Source organism: Muntiacus reevesi, chromosome 1 (assembly GCF_963930625.1).
Source record: "Muntiacus reevesi chromosome 1, mMunRee1.1, whole genome shotgun sequence".
Lineage (NCBI taxonomy): Eukaryota > Metazoa > Chordata > Mammalia > Artiodactyla > Cervidae > Muntiacus > Muntiacus reevesi.
In genome coordinates this window covers 104293484-104308027 of record NC_089249.1, presented here as the reverse complement: position 1 = coordinate 104308027, position 14544 = coordinate 104293484, and the positions used below count along the sequence as shown (strand labels likewise).

Genomic DNA, 14544 nt, shown 5'->3' with positions numbered 1-14544 from the left:
TACATTCTATTTATCTCAAACCCAAATTTCTTACTTTTTATATGTTAAAAGATTTTTTTCAAGTTGATGATTTGAGGTGATTTATTGCTGTTTTTGTGTGTGTGTGCGTGTCAGTATGCATTCTATTCCCAATGGCCTTTGTTTTAATTTTGTGAATTAAAATGGAGAATTATTCATCAAATGTCTGCTTAGATTGAAAAACCAAAACCAGAAACCACCATCACCAGCAGAAACCCTGTTTCTTATTTTAAACTGTATTTTAAAAAGAGTAAGTACCAAGAGTTATACAGTAATAGGTTGTAGTTTGTTATTTCTGCTCAAGAGTTACCATAAGAGAACCAGTCAAAGAAAAAAGATTTAATGAAGTGAGAACAATTTGCAAAACTGTGTACATTATTTAATTTAAAATGTCTTCAATGATTAATAGGCTAGACCAAGAATTGTTAATCGATATTTCAAAGAATCCATAAACTCCTGAAATTATATATAAAATTTTGTATGTGTTTACATTTTTCTTCTGATTCATAACTTTTTAATAGGTTCTCAAAGGGATTTTTGGTGCACACAATGCTAAGAACACTGGGCTGGAACATAAGAGCTTCTGAGAAGACTCTATTAATACAAGACAAAGTAGTGGTATTTTGAAAAGTAAAATACCTTTTTTCATAGTCAACCAGTTAAGAAAACCTTTAAATTACTGATTTAATAATCTGACAGTTTTGTGAACATAAGATGGCTGAAATGGCTTGTTCTAAAATAAATACAGTTTTAACTGTTGATTTCACTTTTCGTCAGAGAAAAATAAAACCTAAGAGCATTGCTGAAAAAGGGGGACATTTTCTAGGGCACTGATTTTTTTTTTTAATACCTGCTCTATGAATCAGCAAGACAATCACAGTAATCTTGGGGACTTATTTTTAAAAAGATTTAACAGAATATTGCCAGAAATGTAATTTGAAATGTACAAAATGTCCTGGGTGACCCTTTCAGGGTAAAAGGAGCAAAGGGAGTAGGAGTGGGCATGGTGAAATGGATGATTGTATTAAAACAATGACAGCACCTGGCAGATGGCGGGGGCTCAGGGAATGTCCTTGTTGCTGAATGGATCAGTGCAGTAATCCTGTCTGGCAACTGCCGGGAACTCTTGATACAATGATCAGACCACCCTCTTATTACAACTACAAAAACATGTGGAAGATTTCTTCATGAGGTTATCTTCTGTTGTAGATTCATGGACTTCTGGGGGAAGAAAAGCAAGCTACATTCCAGAGAGAGTTCATGTAGTTTTAAAGAGGTATCAGGAGTGCTGAAGCAGTGTTAATGCCCATGGGAGTGATCATACATAGAGTTTGCAAGGCCTGGAGCCTTTATGCCCATTCACAGTCCTCAAGCAAGAAAACCCCCTTTTATAGAGCAACCCCAAATGCCTTCACCTATTTTATAAGCCTGATCGAATAATCTTTATGAGCAACTTTTCTTGACATTTTGACTTCTGCTTTAATCAAGGTGCCATTTAATTGAATGAAATATACTGGGTTTGAAACAAAATGGACCATAAAGGGACACTGTTTTTTTTTTTTAAAAGAAACTCTTCAACCTGCTTTATTTTAGCTCTGAATAAAAACGTAAACCATATTTTGTTTTGCACAGCCAAAGAAAATTTTCAAGAATATCCCTTTCCTGGGAAAGTTGGAGGTAAAACATGTAGAGGTCATGGCTGCTCACAGGAAGACCTGTTCATTTTATCGCTTTTGCAATGGGATGACCACTGATTGCTATGGAGACGCTGATTGCTGCGGCCATTACTGGGCTAGACTAGTCACCTGTAAGAGAATGACGCCTTGGTCACCGTGGTCCCTGTGCTGTAATCTACTTAATCTGACCACCATCATTGGCAGAGCTTGCTTGTTTAGGGAAGTGCATGGGCTGTGTTTTTCATTAAAGGGCATATTATCCAGGCTGCACGAATATCTTCTATTTAGCTCAACCAGGCTGATTCACACAGCTTGATGAAACACCACATGCTAACCACACGACTTGAAGATTTTACTTTTAAGCATGGCAAGCAACTTGACCAAATGGCTGCGCCCTGAAAATCTGTGTCTTTAAATTGGCCATTAACTCTCTTGTTTTTGTATGTTTTGGCTTTGAGCTTAATTGTATCACCTTTGATTTTGAATGGCTGTGTAGTTTGTAGTCTTCTAACCTAAACTGAAGAAGTGCATGATTTGTGTCTGTCATCATAATCGAAGGATAGCCTGGTGGTTTTGTGATTTGTGTAACATGTCATCATTTTCTCTGTCTCTGAGTTGCCATGGCTTGTTTTTTCACAGTGATCTCACTAGAATGCAACCTTTCACATAGCTTTCCTTTCTGAGATAGAAAATGTCTGCCTGGGGTCAGTATCCTCATTTCCATTTGTGTTTTTCTATGATCGCAGTCATTGTACTTTGGTTTACAAGTACCATTAAACATTTATCTGCTGTATTACACACTCTTATGATGTACATAAGAGTAGTAGAACTTTAACTCTCACTCAGGGAAACAGTACAGGTCTGGAAATTTCCATAGCTTTGCTTAGGTTAATTGATGGATATTCAATACTGAATCCCATCTTTTAGCTATTATTTTTTTACGTTGTTAAATGAAACAGTTATTGGATCTGTAATTAAGATCATTCCATTGGTCCTTCCTGTGCTATGAATGCATCCTTAGGTAGTTATTCTCTTCTGTTTGTCATAAGCCTTGGCCTGTATTTTCCCCTCATTTAGCATCAAATATTCATTAGACTGTGAGCCTTATGAGACTGGAGACTGGGGTCCTGCTCCCCTTGTTACCAGGTTGCTCAGTGCTCTGCTTGACACACATCACCTATTCAGTTTGTGCTGAGAGAACCATCAGAACTTTCTTCAACTGCAGTATCCCAGTACCTAGATTCAGCAAACTGATTACCTGTGGGCTGCTTTCAGTCCACAGACACTTTTTGCGGAGGGAGCATGAATGCTGTTTAAAAATTTTGAGTTCATGATCAACATTGCAATTTATGAAAATTTTCATTACACTATGAATTTCTGACTTCTTTTAAATATTGTAGCATCTGATTATGGACCCAGACTCCTGCACAAGAGCTAGGTCTGCTTTGGGCATACTTTTCTAGTTTGCCAACTGACCCACTTCAAATTCTTGGCCTCTCAGAGCATCTGAATTTGGAACCTCTGTAAATATACCATTTAAAGCAGCTTGGTTACTGAATCATTAAAGGAACTTTTTCCTTAGGTGTTATTAGCTGGAATGTAACAATTTATAAATTGTAATAAATTTTTCTGAGAATCTGGGGAATTGTGTTTTTTATAACATGCTTTAAAAAGTCATATGGCATGATTTGGAGTTCCTAAAAGAATTCAAATGTCTTTTGGAGCTACTTGACCAGATGGACAATATGTTAGTGTCCATATAGTACATTTCCAGGTGTAGGGCCTATTCACACATTTTCATGCAGCTTTTTTTCAACATTTAGCAATATGTTAGCATAGTAGAGTTCAGTCTGTGGTCCCTGGACCAGCAGCCTCAGTATCATTACTGAGGAACTTGTTAGAAATGCAACTTCTTGGGCCCTTCCCTGCTAAATCAGAAACTTGGGATGGGGTCCAGCAGTCTGTGTTTTATTAAGCTCTCCTGGTGACTCTGAACCAGTATGTTAAGAGAATGAAATGCAACATAATAATATAGTAATAAAATATAATTTAGATTGAAATTTAGTTTGTTTTTTTATTTCTGAAAAGTTTTAAAATTATTGACCAGTTCAATCTGAGAATTATTTAAGTTTCGAACCATGAAACTTGTTATGGCCTTATGATTGATCATTAAGGTTTACACATGTTATCAAGCTAAGAGAGTTCTGAATTTCTCCAGTCTGCCACACTTGCAGAGAACGTTCAGCTCTCTATGATCTGACCTTGGAGCTCTGGGTCCTGTGGTAAGCCAGGTCCTCTATGGCTACAGGCTTATGTTCTCTTGGTAAAAGAGATACACTGCTTGCCTGTTACATTGTAGCCTTGCCCAAGACCTCTGGTTTGGGATTTGCTCTGTGTCTGGTCAAACTGGACCCCTCCCGCCCTGTCTTACTGCTTTGAGAAATGATGGAATATAGCAAGTGATCAGTAAATATTAGGTTGTTGTTGCTGTTTTTATAGAGGAGAGTCCACTTTGGTAAGAAGATTCAGAAGGCTATGTATTCCAGTTTCTAGATAGAAATCTATAATATAGTATAAATAGTGGCTGCACATTATAATTTGCAATGAGTCATGTGCAGTCTTGTTGCACAGCAGATGAACAGTTCAGAGGTCTTAGTATTCCTTCTGTGACATCCTCCCCTTTATATTTAAGACCATATTCATTTGTTTTACTCGTTTATAACTTTACTGTGCTATTGTACACAGTGTTTTTATAATCTCAAAGCTCCTCATGTAAAGCAGGAAGAATCTGTAATAGAGCAAGGAACTCACTGAAAGCCAGAGGTGATGGTATGATTTAGCAAGTAATGTCCATGAGGGGTTTGGCCAGCACACTGGACTCTAGAAGAGACTAGCCAGGTAAGGCAGAGGCAACTGTCCAATTTGGAGGCAGGAAGTTCTCTTGATATTAGGGCAGAACTTGAGAAAATACCTACGGGGCTCATTTATAAAACAGAGTCCTGTTATTGTCTGCACACTGTACCTTTCTTCTCTTGTGTGGTAAAGTTCTACCATGAAAGTTCTCAAAGGATGAGCCGCATGTTCCTCTAAAGGCACTTTAGTCATCCACGTCTCCAATGGATGGTATTGTTCCTTCTAGAGCAGTTTGATATATAATAGGTAGTTTGTGTGTGTGTGTGTGTTTTTGAGAAAAAGGGCATGTTTAATATTTGGAAGGAGGAGACATTAAAGAGTTTGTGTATATCAACCAAATCATGTAAAGCACCAGCTGAACAATTGGCAGAATGTTTTGTTATCCCTGAAAAATTCATGTGAGTACCAGAATATCTCCTCTGTTGAACAGCATTGCTGCTCAAGACTGGGGCAGGCTGACCCGTAAGAGGAGGGCCTGGCTGTGACAAGGAGGGAAATTAGGACAAGGCTTGTAATGTCTAAGATTTTTCTCTGTTGTCCTTCACTTTGAATTAGTTTTGATTCTCTGAGTGAGAACTCAACTCTGTGTGACCTGAGATACTGGCCAGGCTTCACTGAACAGATCGGTTCTTGACTGTAGTGCTTTTGAGAGTTAACTGAGAAAAACACTAGAATTCCAAAATCACTAAGCAGAATAAATACTAGGAGTTTTAAAAATGTCCCTGAAAATCAGACAGAAAACTCTCATTTTAAAAAGTTAGTTATTGTAATATACAGTATGGTGACTACAGTTAATAATATTCTATTGTATATGTGAAAGTTGCTAAGAGAGTAAGTCCTGAATGTTCTCATCACATGAGAAGAAAATTTTGTGAATAGGTATGATGACATGTTTTAAAAAGTCAATTATATTTCCAGCTCATAGGCAGCTTCCAATAGGAGGCATTTTAAAATAGTTTAAATTTCTAGTTAGATTTTATAAAGACTATTCCTTATCTGATGTAATTTCTTAAAGCTTTTAAGGTAAATTATAAAATCCTTAAAATTTTAATTTGTATTATATTTACTTAAAAATTATATGTAGAGTGAAAAGAAAATTTCCTTCAGAATTCTGTCCTCAGTTTCATGGTTCCCATTGTAGGATGGTGCTCTGCACTCTGTATACTTTAGAATTAGAGAGAAAAGCAAACAAATACAGAAAATTCAAAAACAAGCCAACAGTAAAGACCATTGGTGATAAAAGTACAGTAATATGAGTTTGTCATGTTGGCAAGTAGGTTGGTAAAATAAATGTAATTCCACATTATTTAGTGATAACTTAAGCAGTTTGTCATGAAACCTAAACTCTTAGTAGAAAGGAGCCTCCAGACAGGTAATTTAAACTTCCTCACAGGTGTGTTAGATAGTCAGGAAATAAAAATAGTGAGAGACTGGGAGCCAGAAGAGCTGAGTCCTGGTGTTCCATCTGACATGTTAGTGGAGGCCTGGGCTCTGTAAGGCAGTCTTTAGGTGGCTTGGGATTTAGAGACCATAGAAGAAGCTTAGGTCTTAAGAGCCTTGATTCTCCTTTCAATAAATAAAGCATAACTTATTGATGGAGATAAATCCCTGGCAAAAACAAAGACACAAACAGGAAATGTCGAGTAGATAATATAGTTCCAGTGGAGGAAGCAAGCAGGCAGGTGTCAGGACCATTGATGGTGACCTTGTAGTCTTTAGATAACTTGTGTGCATTAACTTGACTGAAAGGAATTGAATAAAATGTACTCTTATTTTTAAAATGAACTCAAACTTTATTTCATAGAGGTATTTTAGTGAGCTTGTCTGGAAATAAGGACTTTGGTACTAAGATACTCTCTTAGAGGCAGACACTTATTTTTCAAAGTTTAATTTTAAAGAGCAGTGCTATTTTCAGAATATGAGTCTTGGTTATCAAAGACATGCCTAAGTTGGGGCGGTGAGGGTTTCCAGGCTCACAAACCATGAAACCAAGTTTTCTTTGGTTACATGTTAAAACCAGAATGTTGCAGTTTCACCTTAGAATTGACTTCAGTGTTTTGAAAGAGTTTCTTTTCCTTATAGAAAACAGCAGGGTAAAGAAAGGTATATAGTTGAGTTCTTATATTTTTAAGAAGAAAGAAAATAAAGAAAGTGAAGTCATTCCATCATGTCCGACTCTTTGTGACCCCATGGACTGTAACCTACCAGGCTCCTCCGTCCAGGAGATTTTCCAGGCAAGGGTACTAGAGTGGGTTGCCATTTCCTTCTCCAGGGGATCTTCCCGACCCAGGTATTGAACCTGGGTCTTCCACATTGTGGGCAGATGCTTTACCTTCTGAGCCACCAGGGGCTTCCCTGATTGTCTACATTTTTAAAGGGGCTTTCAAAGCAGATATTCTGTGGGTTGTAGTCCGTGTGTAAAGTATAAAAAGCTGCTTTGGCAGTAGCAATGAATTTATAGATAAATTTTAAAATGCATTTATGTGTCTGTATTTTGAGAACCATTTGTCTGTTTTGAAATATGAGGAAAACCAAATAACTGTTTTGAAATATGAGGAAATTCAGCTGTATCATGTTTTCATTGTTTTATGTTTGAGTTTATTAATAATTTGATTTTATTTTAATGAATCTTTTTATTTTTACCTTCTTTTCATGTTTAGCATGTATACAAAATACTGTGTTGCTTATTTTGGAGTTGTTTTGAGCATGCAGCATATTGCCTGGCAAAGAGCAGTGGGTGCTTAATAACTGTTCGTTTGAATCCATAAATTTAATGTATGGCTATTGTGTTAAGATGTTTGCTGACATAAGCCTTTTGATGGTTCATCTTTTTCCATTAACCATTTATTTTCAGGTAATTAAATGGGGATTTTTATAGAATGTTAGAAAAAGAAAATATTAATATTGGCACTCTAGTTAATATAGGCATTTAAAATGTTCTAGAGAGGAAAATAGATTGGTTGGCACATTTAAAAATAAATGGCATAATGTGAAAAGTAAGGATAACTTTTCTGGAGTGAGTGTGCTATGCTAGGGAATGAAAGATGATGAATAAATTTTACATGCAAGATCAAGTGTAAATCTTCAAAAATGATTCTGGCTAATAAAAATGGCAATAATTTAATTATTTCCTACTGTATTAGTCTCCTTTCTTGGAGAGAAACATATTTGATATAGTGTCAGTTCCTATATGATGACTGAGCTATAAAATGTCTGAGCTGGTAACCTTTCATCCTGTAATACTTAATACACCAATGCCACAGAAATTAAGAAATTGTTAAATATCACTGATTATGACACTTCTCTGTACATTAAGAGATGATTTTTTTTGTACATTGTTTCTGTGGTCACACTAACTTTTTATTCCCTCTTTCTAGTCATACAGTTTATCAAGAAAGAGAATAGTGCACTACACCTGTTTTGACCAACGGAAAAGGGCAAATGCTGCATTTTTGATAGGTGCTTATGCCGTAAGTACTTTTTTCATGATTATTTTCTATAATTAGGTCACTGGAATGTTAACACTGTCAAATAAAATCCAGGACACTTTTTCAGTAGATTTGGGAGATGGTGAAGATTATTAGCAACTTGCAAATTGATCTGGAATGGAAAGTGTGGACCGATATTGATGAACCATTTACTCTTGGGTCTTATTTTCCAGTAGCTAATGAGAGAATCTTGGGACTACAACATATAACTTGTATCCCACAGTTGTATAGGTGTTTTATAAAAAGAAAGGATATTTACAGGAAACAATACATAGTAGATTATTAAAGACTGTTAAGGGTTTCCTCTTGGGAATAAGAGGAAATCTTTGATTGCATGGGGGAGGATTATTATTATTATTGTCAATCCCTTTATTCAGCTATACAAGTATTTACAATAAGCAAGCTGAATATAAATCCTGCATATACTATAGCTTCCCTAATAACTAGACATGGCTTTTCAAAATTAATCTTGATTAGAAATTTTGTCCTCTGTAAACACTGAAATGTAAATGTGAGTTCCACATGACTGTGCTACACAACCTTGGCATGAACACTTGTAGAATTTTCTATACATACTAGGATTGGGCAGGGAGGGGAGAGAGGTGTCCTTTTCCTTCTCATCCTTTGGGAGGGTCTGTGTCTCTAAAGCCTGGAAACTCACTGCTGTGTGACCTTTTAAGGGCCTCCTTCTGAAGACCTTGATGGAAGGAGGCTCCAGCTACCAGACATCAAACTCTGCCACATCAAACCAAAAGCTCTGGGGGGAAAATCCCAGCTGTGCTGTTGCAGAGACTGTCCTCTGTTGCAGGGTGTGGGATGAAAAGAGTGGCAGGCTGACCGCCAGCCTGTGGTCTGGGGCCTTGTTTCCAAATGGAGGTGCCCAGCTCTGCCCACCGTTTCTCATCAGGATGTGGCTACCAGAAAGCCTTGGGTCATCCCTAGTGGTACCTTTCTTCCTTGCTCCATAGACAGCATGCTCTAGTACTTGGAGTCATGACTAAGAATCCGAAACACTGCTTTTCATCCTGAAGAGGCTCTGGGATGATGGGTAAACCACTTTATCTTTCTTAGCTTTACTTAGTTTCCTTACCTGTTAAAGGAGAGGGTTGGATATAATGACCTCTAAGTTTCCTCCCAATTCTGAGGACACTAGGATTATTTGTAGCGCCAGCCAGGCTCTTGCTTTTATTTGGAGAGCATGCATGAAAAGCTGGCAGTTGGAATGAAGGTTCAGTGAAGTGCTGGTAAGCTGAATTAAGCAGGCATGCTTATTTTTCATTTTACCTTTGATGATTGCTATTTATTTGAAACTGATAATTGACACTGTGTATTTAGAATATGGAGAGTCTATAATAACCTCTGGATTCAAGCCATGTAAACATCGTGTCTTACTGAGGGGTTTTGTCCTACCTTTGAGCATGTTATTCATGAGGGCTTTATCACAAGTAATTGTCAGGAAGGGGCTGTCTGCTGCTCCGTCCTTTCCTTCCCCCTCTTCCTCTCCCTCCTTCCTTCTTTTTGTTTTTTTTTCCTTAGTGCCTGTCCTTCCTGTTTTTAGTGACATCCTTAAGTTCAGCATGGTACATTTGGGATTTTGAACGGAAGTTTAGTTCTAACAGATGTGTTGAGCTTGGGGGTAAAATATATCTTCTAATGCAGAAGTGTCCACCACTTTAAAGCGATCAAAGGAGAGGAAAGCAGTCTGGGGAAGTGCTGAGGGCAGCTTGAGCTTGTCTTACAGGCTGTTACAGTCCTGAGAAGCAGGGTAATTATTCATGTATTAGTCATTTCCCAATTGATTTTCTTTTCTAATTTTAGAAATGTGTTCCCCAGGAAGCTTTTGGACACAGCACTTAATAAAAATGAAAACCAGGAGTTGCAGTCTTTCCTGAAAGAGAATTTTATGCTTTACCTTGTATTGTATGTGTGCATTTAATTGTTGATTCAGATATTTTAAGAAGACAGTAATGGCATTATACGTCTCAGCTAAGTTTCACATATATTACATTATTGCTATTGGGATAAGTCATAATCTCCTAGGGGAATCTTCTTGGACATAAAAGACTTTGACTTTGGAACGGCTGTATAGTCAAATGGCATGAACTATGTACCTGTGTTTTTTTCATAGTCCCCAGCAGTGAAGGTGTCTCCCTTTTTGAAATGGGGTTATCATTGTTCTATCAAGGGGCATTGACTACTAAAAATACTTTGTACTAAGACAAGACTTTTTCTCTGAGCCTTAGTTTTCTCATTAGTAAAATTTGGTTAGTACCAGGGTTTTCTGGTCTGTCTCATAGGATTATTGTCAAAATGAGATATCTAACTCCCTGTTGGATAGCCCCATATCATGTATCTAAGTGATATCTCACATTTATTGTGGCACAATTTTTAAAAATTTATTTTTAATTGGGGGATAATTGCTTCCCATTGTGGTGGTGTTTTCTGCTGCACAGAACCATGAGTCATTTGTAAGTGTACATATGTCCCTCTGTCTTGAGCCTCTCCCCCCCCACAAGCCTCACCCCTCTGGTTGTCACAGAGTGCCAGGCTGAGTGCCTTGTGCTATACGGTTACTGCCCATTAGATATCTGTTTTACACTTGATGGTGTATATATGTCAATGTTTCTCTCAGTTCGTCTCATCCTCTTCTTCCTCTTATGTCCACAAGTCCATTCTCTACATCCGCCTCTCTAATCTTGGCAGACATTTTTACTCCTCCTCTCCACAAATCTATTTATTCCCCTACTCATTGACTTTTTTAGTAAATGAGCTACCATCAGCAGCTTACTAAATCAAAGGATAGTAGTCGTGTTGATTCTTGTGTCCCCCACATGGTACTCATCAGTCATTTCTAACTCTGAAGCATGTACTGAGTCAGAATGCTTCTTTTCATCTCCATGGCTATCACCTCGTCCAAGCCACTGTCACCGTTCACCGGGGTGACCACCACAGCTTCATCCATTGTCTCCTTTTCACACCCTCGCTTTCCTTTAGTCCGGTGGCCATGCAATTGTCAGAGTAGTTCTAAAACTATAAATTTGATCATTATCCTCTTTCAGATCTGTCTAATGTTTGCTCACTGGTCTTGGGATGAAATTCGCCTCTTTACCCAATGCCATTAAGATCTTCCCTGATCTAGCCCTTGCTGCCTCTGTGGTCTCCTTACTCTAGATGCCTTTTAATCGTGACATCACAAGCTTCTTCCCTACACAAGGCTTGGTATTTCTGTTCTCTCTCTCTGGAATGTTTTTACCTCAGACTTATATATCCCTTCTTCCTTCTGATCTTATATCACCTCCTCAGAGAGACTTTCTCTTGAGTTTTACCTTGCTTCCCCCACCTCCAGTACCCTCTAGTCCTTGATATTTTATTTATTTATTTTTTTATTGCACTCTACTACTCGAAATGATCGGGTCTGTTTGTGTACTTACTTGTTTATTATCTCTTTCCTAGACTATAGAGTAGGGACCTTGTCAGGTTTGTTCACTGCTGTGTCTAGGAAGTGATAAAATATTTAGTCAGGAGTTAGGCCCAGGCATCCACTAGTTGAACTGGAAGCTGGCCACAATGGAGCCTTCCTGCTGTGCTGAATCATCGGGAAGTCCAGGGTGGAGGGTGTCCCAGGGAAGAGACGAGGTGGCCAGCAGTGGGGGGCGGGAGGGGGCTGCTCTGGGCTATTTGCCGCTGGTATGAAACTGTTCCAGTACTTGAACACTGAACATCAGTTTAGAACTGTGCCCAGTCGGTGGTAGGTGCTCCATAAATATCTGCTGAATGAATGAATAATGAAATGATAAAATATGAAAGAAAGAAGGAAGATAAGTTCCTTTGGGTAGCTTCAGAGAGAAACTGAAAATGATCAGATTGGATTAATTGGATATAGCTTAAAGCTGTATCTTCCTCATTACTAGAAATATTTGCCCTAATGACTGAGCCAACCATGGTCTTTAAAAATGCAGGATCAAAGCAAAGGTTATGGACCAAGGGAAGTGTCTGTATACAAAGTCACATCATTACTTTACTTCTTTTTTTTCTCTTTTGATAAAACTTTTTTTCATTTATTTTTATTATGGTGAAATATACATGTCATACAATTTACTATCTTAATCATTTTTTCTTTGTTTCTTTTAAATTATTTTTTATTGAGTTATAACTGACATAACATGATGTTAGTTTCAGAGGTACAACAAAATGACTCAGTATTTGTATGCATTACAGTATGATCACCACAACAAATCCAGTTAACATCTGTTGGTATATATAGTTACCAAAATTCTTTTTCTTTTTGATTAATCTTAAGCATTTTTAAGTGTATAGTTCAGTGATATTAGGTACATTCATATTGTTGTGCAACTATCATACCTTGCATTTGAGTGTGACAGCTTGTGCAAACATCATGTACCTGTAGAGTCAGAGCTTTGCTTGTGGTTTCTCTGTTAAACCATGACTTTAAGTATGTCACAGCAGCTTTCTTTTTTGTGTGTTTCTATTTCCTCATCTGTAAGTGAGGGAGAACCTTTTTATGTTCTATCTCCTAGAATTGTCATGAGTATCAAAAAGGAGATAAAATACAGAACATCACGTTCAGTAGGAAATCCACAAACCCTTCTCTGTGGGTGATCTGAAAGCCAGAGTTGTTGGAATGATGTGGCCACTGGAGATCAGTGACACTTGCCAAATGACAGACATCCATTTCAGGGAAGTCCCCACTCATGAAGCATCTCTTTACCCCTTAAGCTGAGCCGTTGTGCTCCTTGAGATGGAAGGTTCAAATTTTAAGAACAGATCAACTCTTTTGAAAAGAGGTTTTTCCCTTCCAGTACAATACACAGTGCAGTTTCAGAGTTAAGAAGCTTAGATCATTATAGCATCCAAAATACTCTCAGATGAGTTTAAAGAAGATGGCTTTTGAAAAATTATAAGCATGAGTTAAGTTCTTGCCACATGCTTGAAGACCAAATCCTCACTGATTTTTATACTGTTTTCAGGTCATAGAGGGCTTCCCAGGTGGCTCAGACAATAAAGAATCTGCCTGCAATGCAGGAGACCAGGGTTCGATCCCTAGGTCGGGAAGTTCTCCTGAAAAAGGGAATGGCTACCCACTCCAATATTCTTGCCTGGAGAATTCCATGGACAGAGGAGCCTGGTGGGCTACAGTGCATGGGGTTGCAAAGAGTCAGACATGACTGAGTGACTAATAATTTAAAGATGGCTTTTAAAAAATTACAAGCATGAATTAACTGGTTTCTTGTCACATGCTTAAAGACCAAATCCTCACTGATTTCTGTACTGTTTTCAGTTCACAGAACTGTGCTAAAGAGGTCAAGGGGAATTTGCAGAGGCCATGATGATTGAAGGACTGGAAAATAATTCAGGGTTAAAGAATTAAGAATTTTTTCAGATATGTGGAGGATACTTAAACAAAGATGGTAACCACACTGTATGTTCCTTAACACGCTTGTTAAGGTTTCACATTGCTTAGTAAGGGTTCTAATTATGGATTAACTGGGACTGGCCTGACCCAGATGTCATGTCTGAATCAGGGATGACAAAGCTGAGGTTTGTAGACTTTCTAACCATGTCTGTGTCTGCTCTTCCCTCTGTAGACTATACTTAAGGCCTTAGCAGTTATATTATACCTCTAAGTCTACTACTAATTGCAAAGAAGCCCTTCTCCCTCTGGTGTAGAGGCTGAGAGCAAAGACTTCAGCTGAGCCACAGCTTGACCTTGAATTCACTTGTTATTTGTATGTCTTGACCAAGTTCTTTAACTCGTCCAAACTCCTGCTTCTTCCATCTTTAAAACAGAGATAATAACGTCCCGCCCAGCATAGTTGTGGTGAGGATTGGGGAGGTCATGCTCGTGAAGGGGTCAGGGCCGTGCCCGGCCTTGCAGCGTGTAAGCACTTGGGAACAGCTGGTGCGCTAGGTGGGAGAGCTGGGTTGCCCTCCAGATTGTTTTCTGAGCCCTTGTCTTACTTCCCCTGAAGAACCAAGGCTGCTCGCCTCTTTTTGTCTTCTTGTCTTCCTTCCTTTCCATCTATTTCATACTTGATCCTTCCTTAACTCAGTGACACTCATATGATTGTTACTCTGATGATTACTTGGAATAATTCACTGGAAGGTGTGAAGCTGTGTGTATGAGTTTTTTCTTTTGCCGCGTATGAGTTTTTTTTTTGCTTCCTAGGATGAAGTATAACCTTTCAAAACTGATAAACAGACCAATCACAAGCACTGAGGTTGAAACTGAAATAAAAAACTCTTCCAACAAACAAAAGCCCAGAGCCAGGTGGCTTCCAAAAGTTTAGAGAAGAGCTAACACCTGTCCTGCTCAAACTCTTCCAGAAAATTGCAGAGGAAGGAAAACTCCCAAACTCATTTTATAAGGCTACCATCACCCTGATACCAAAACCAAAGATGCCACAAAAAAAGAAAATTACAGGCCAGTA

General features: G+C 38.2%; 1 protein-coding gene across 3 annotated transcripts in view; it reads left to right on the top strand.

Moving 5' to 3' along the window:
* Positions 1-14544, top strand: part of CDC14A (cell division cycle 14A) — a 180680-nt gene that overhangs the window by 24930 nt on the left and 141206 nt on the right. For all 3 annotated transcript variants that reach the window (XM_065907974.1, XM_065907964.1, XM_065907957.1), the window contains exon 4: positions 7985-8077. In XM_065907974.1, coding sequence (XP_065764046.1) covers positions 7985-8077 — 93 coding nt within the window. The remainder of the gene's footprint in view (positions 1-7984; positions 8078-14544) is intronic.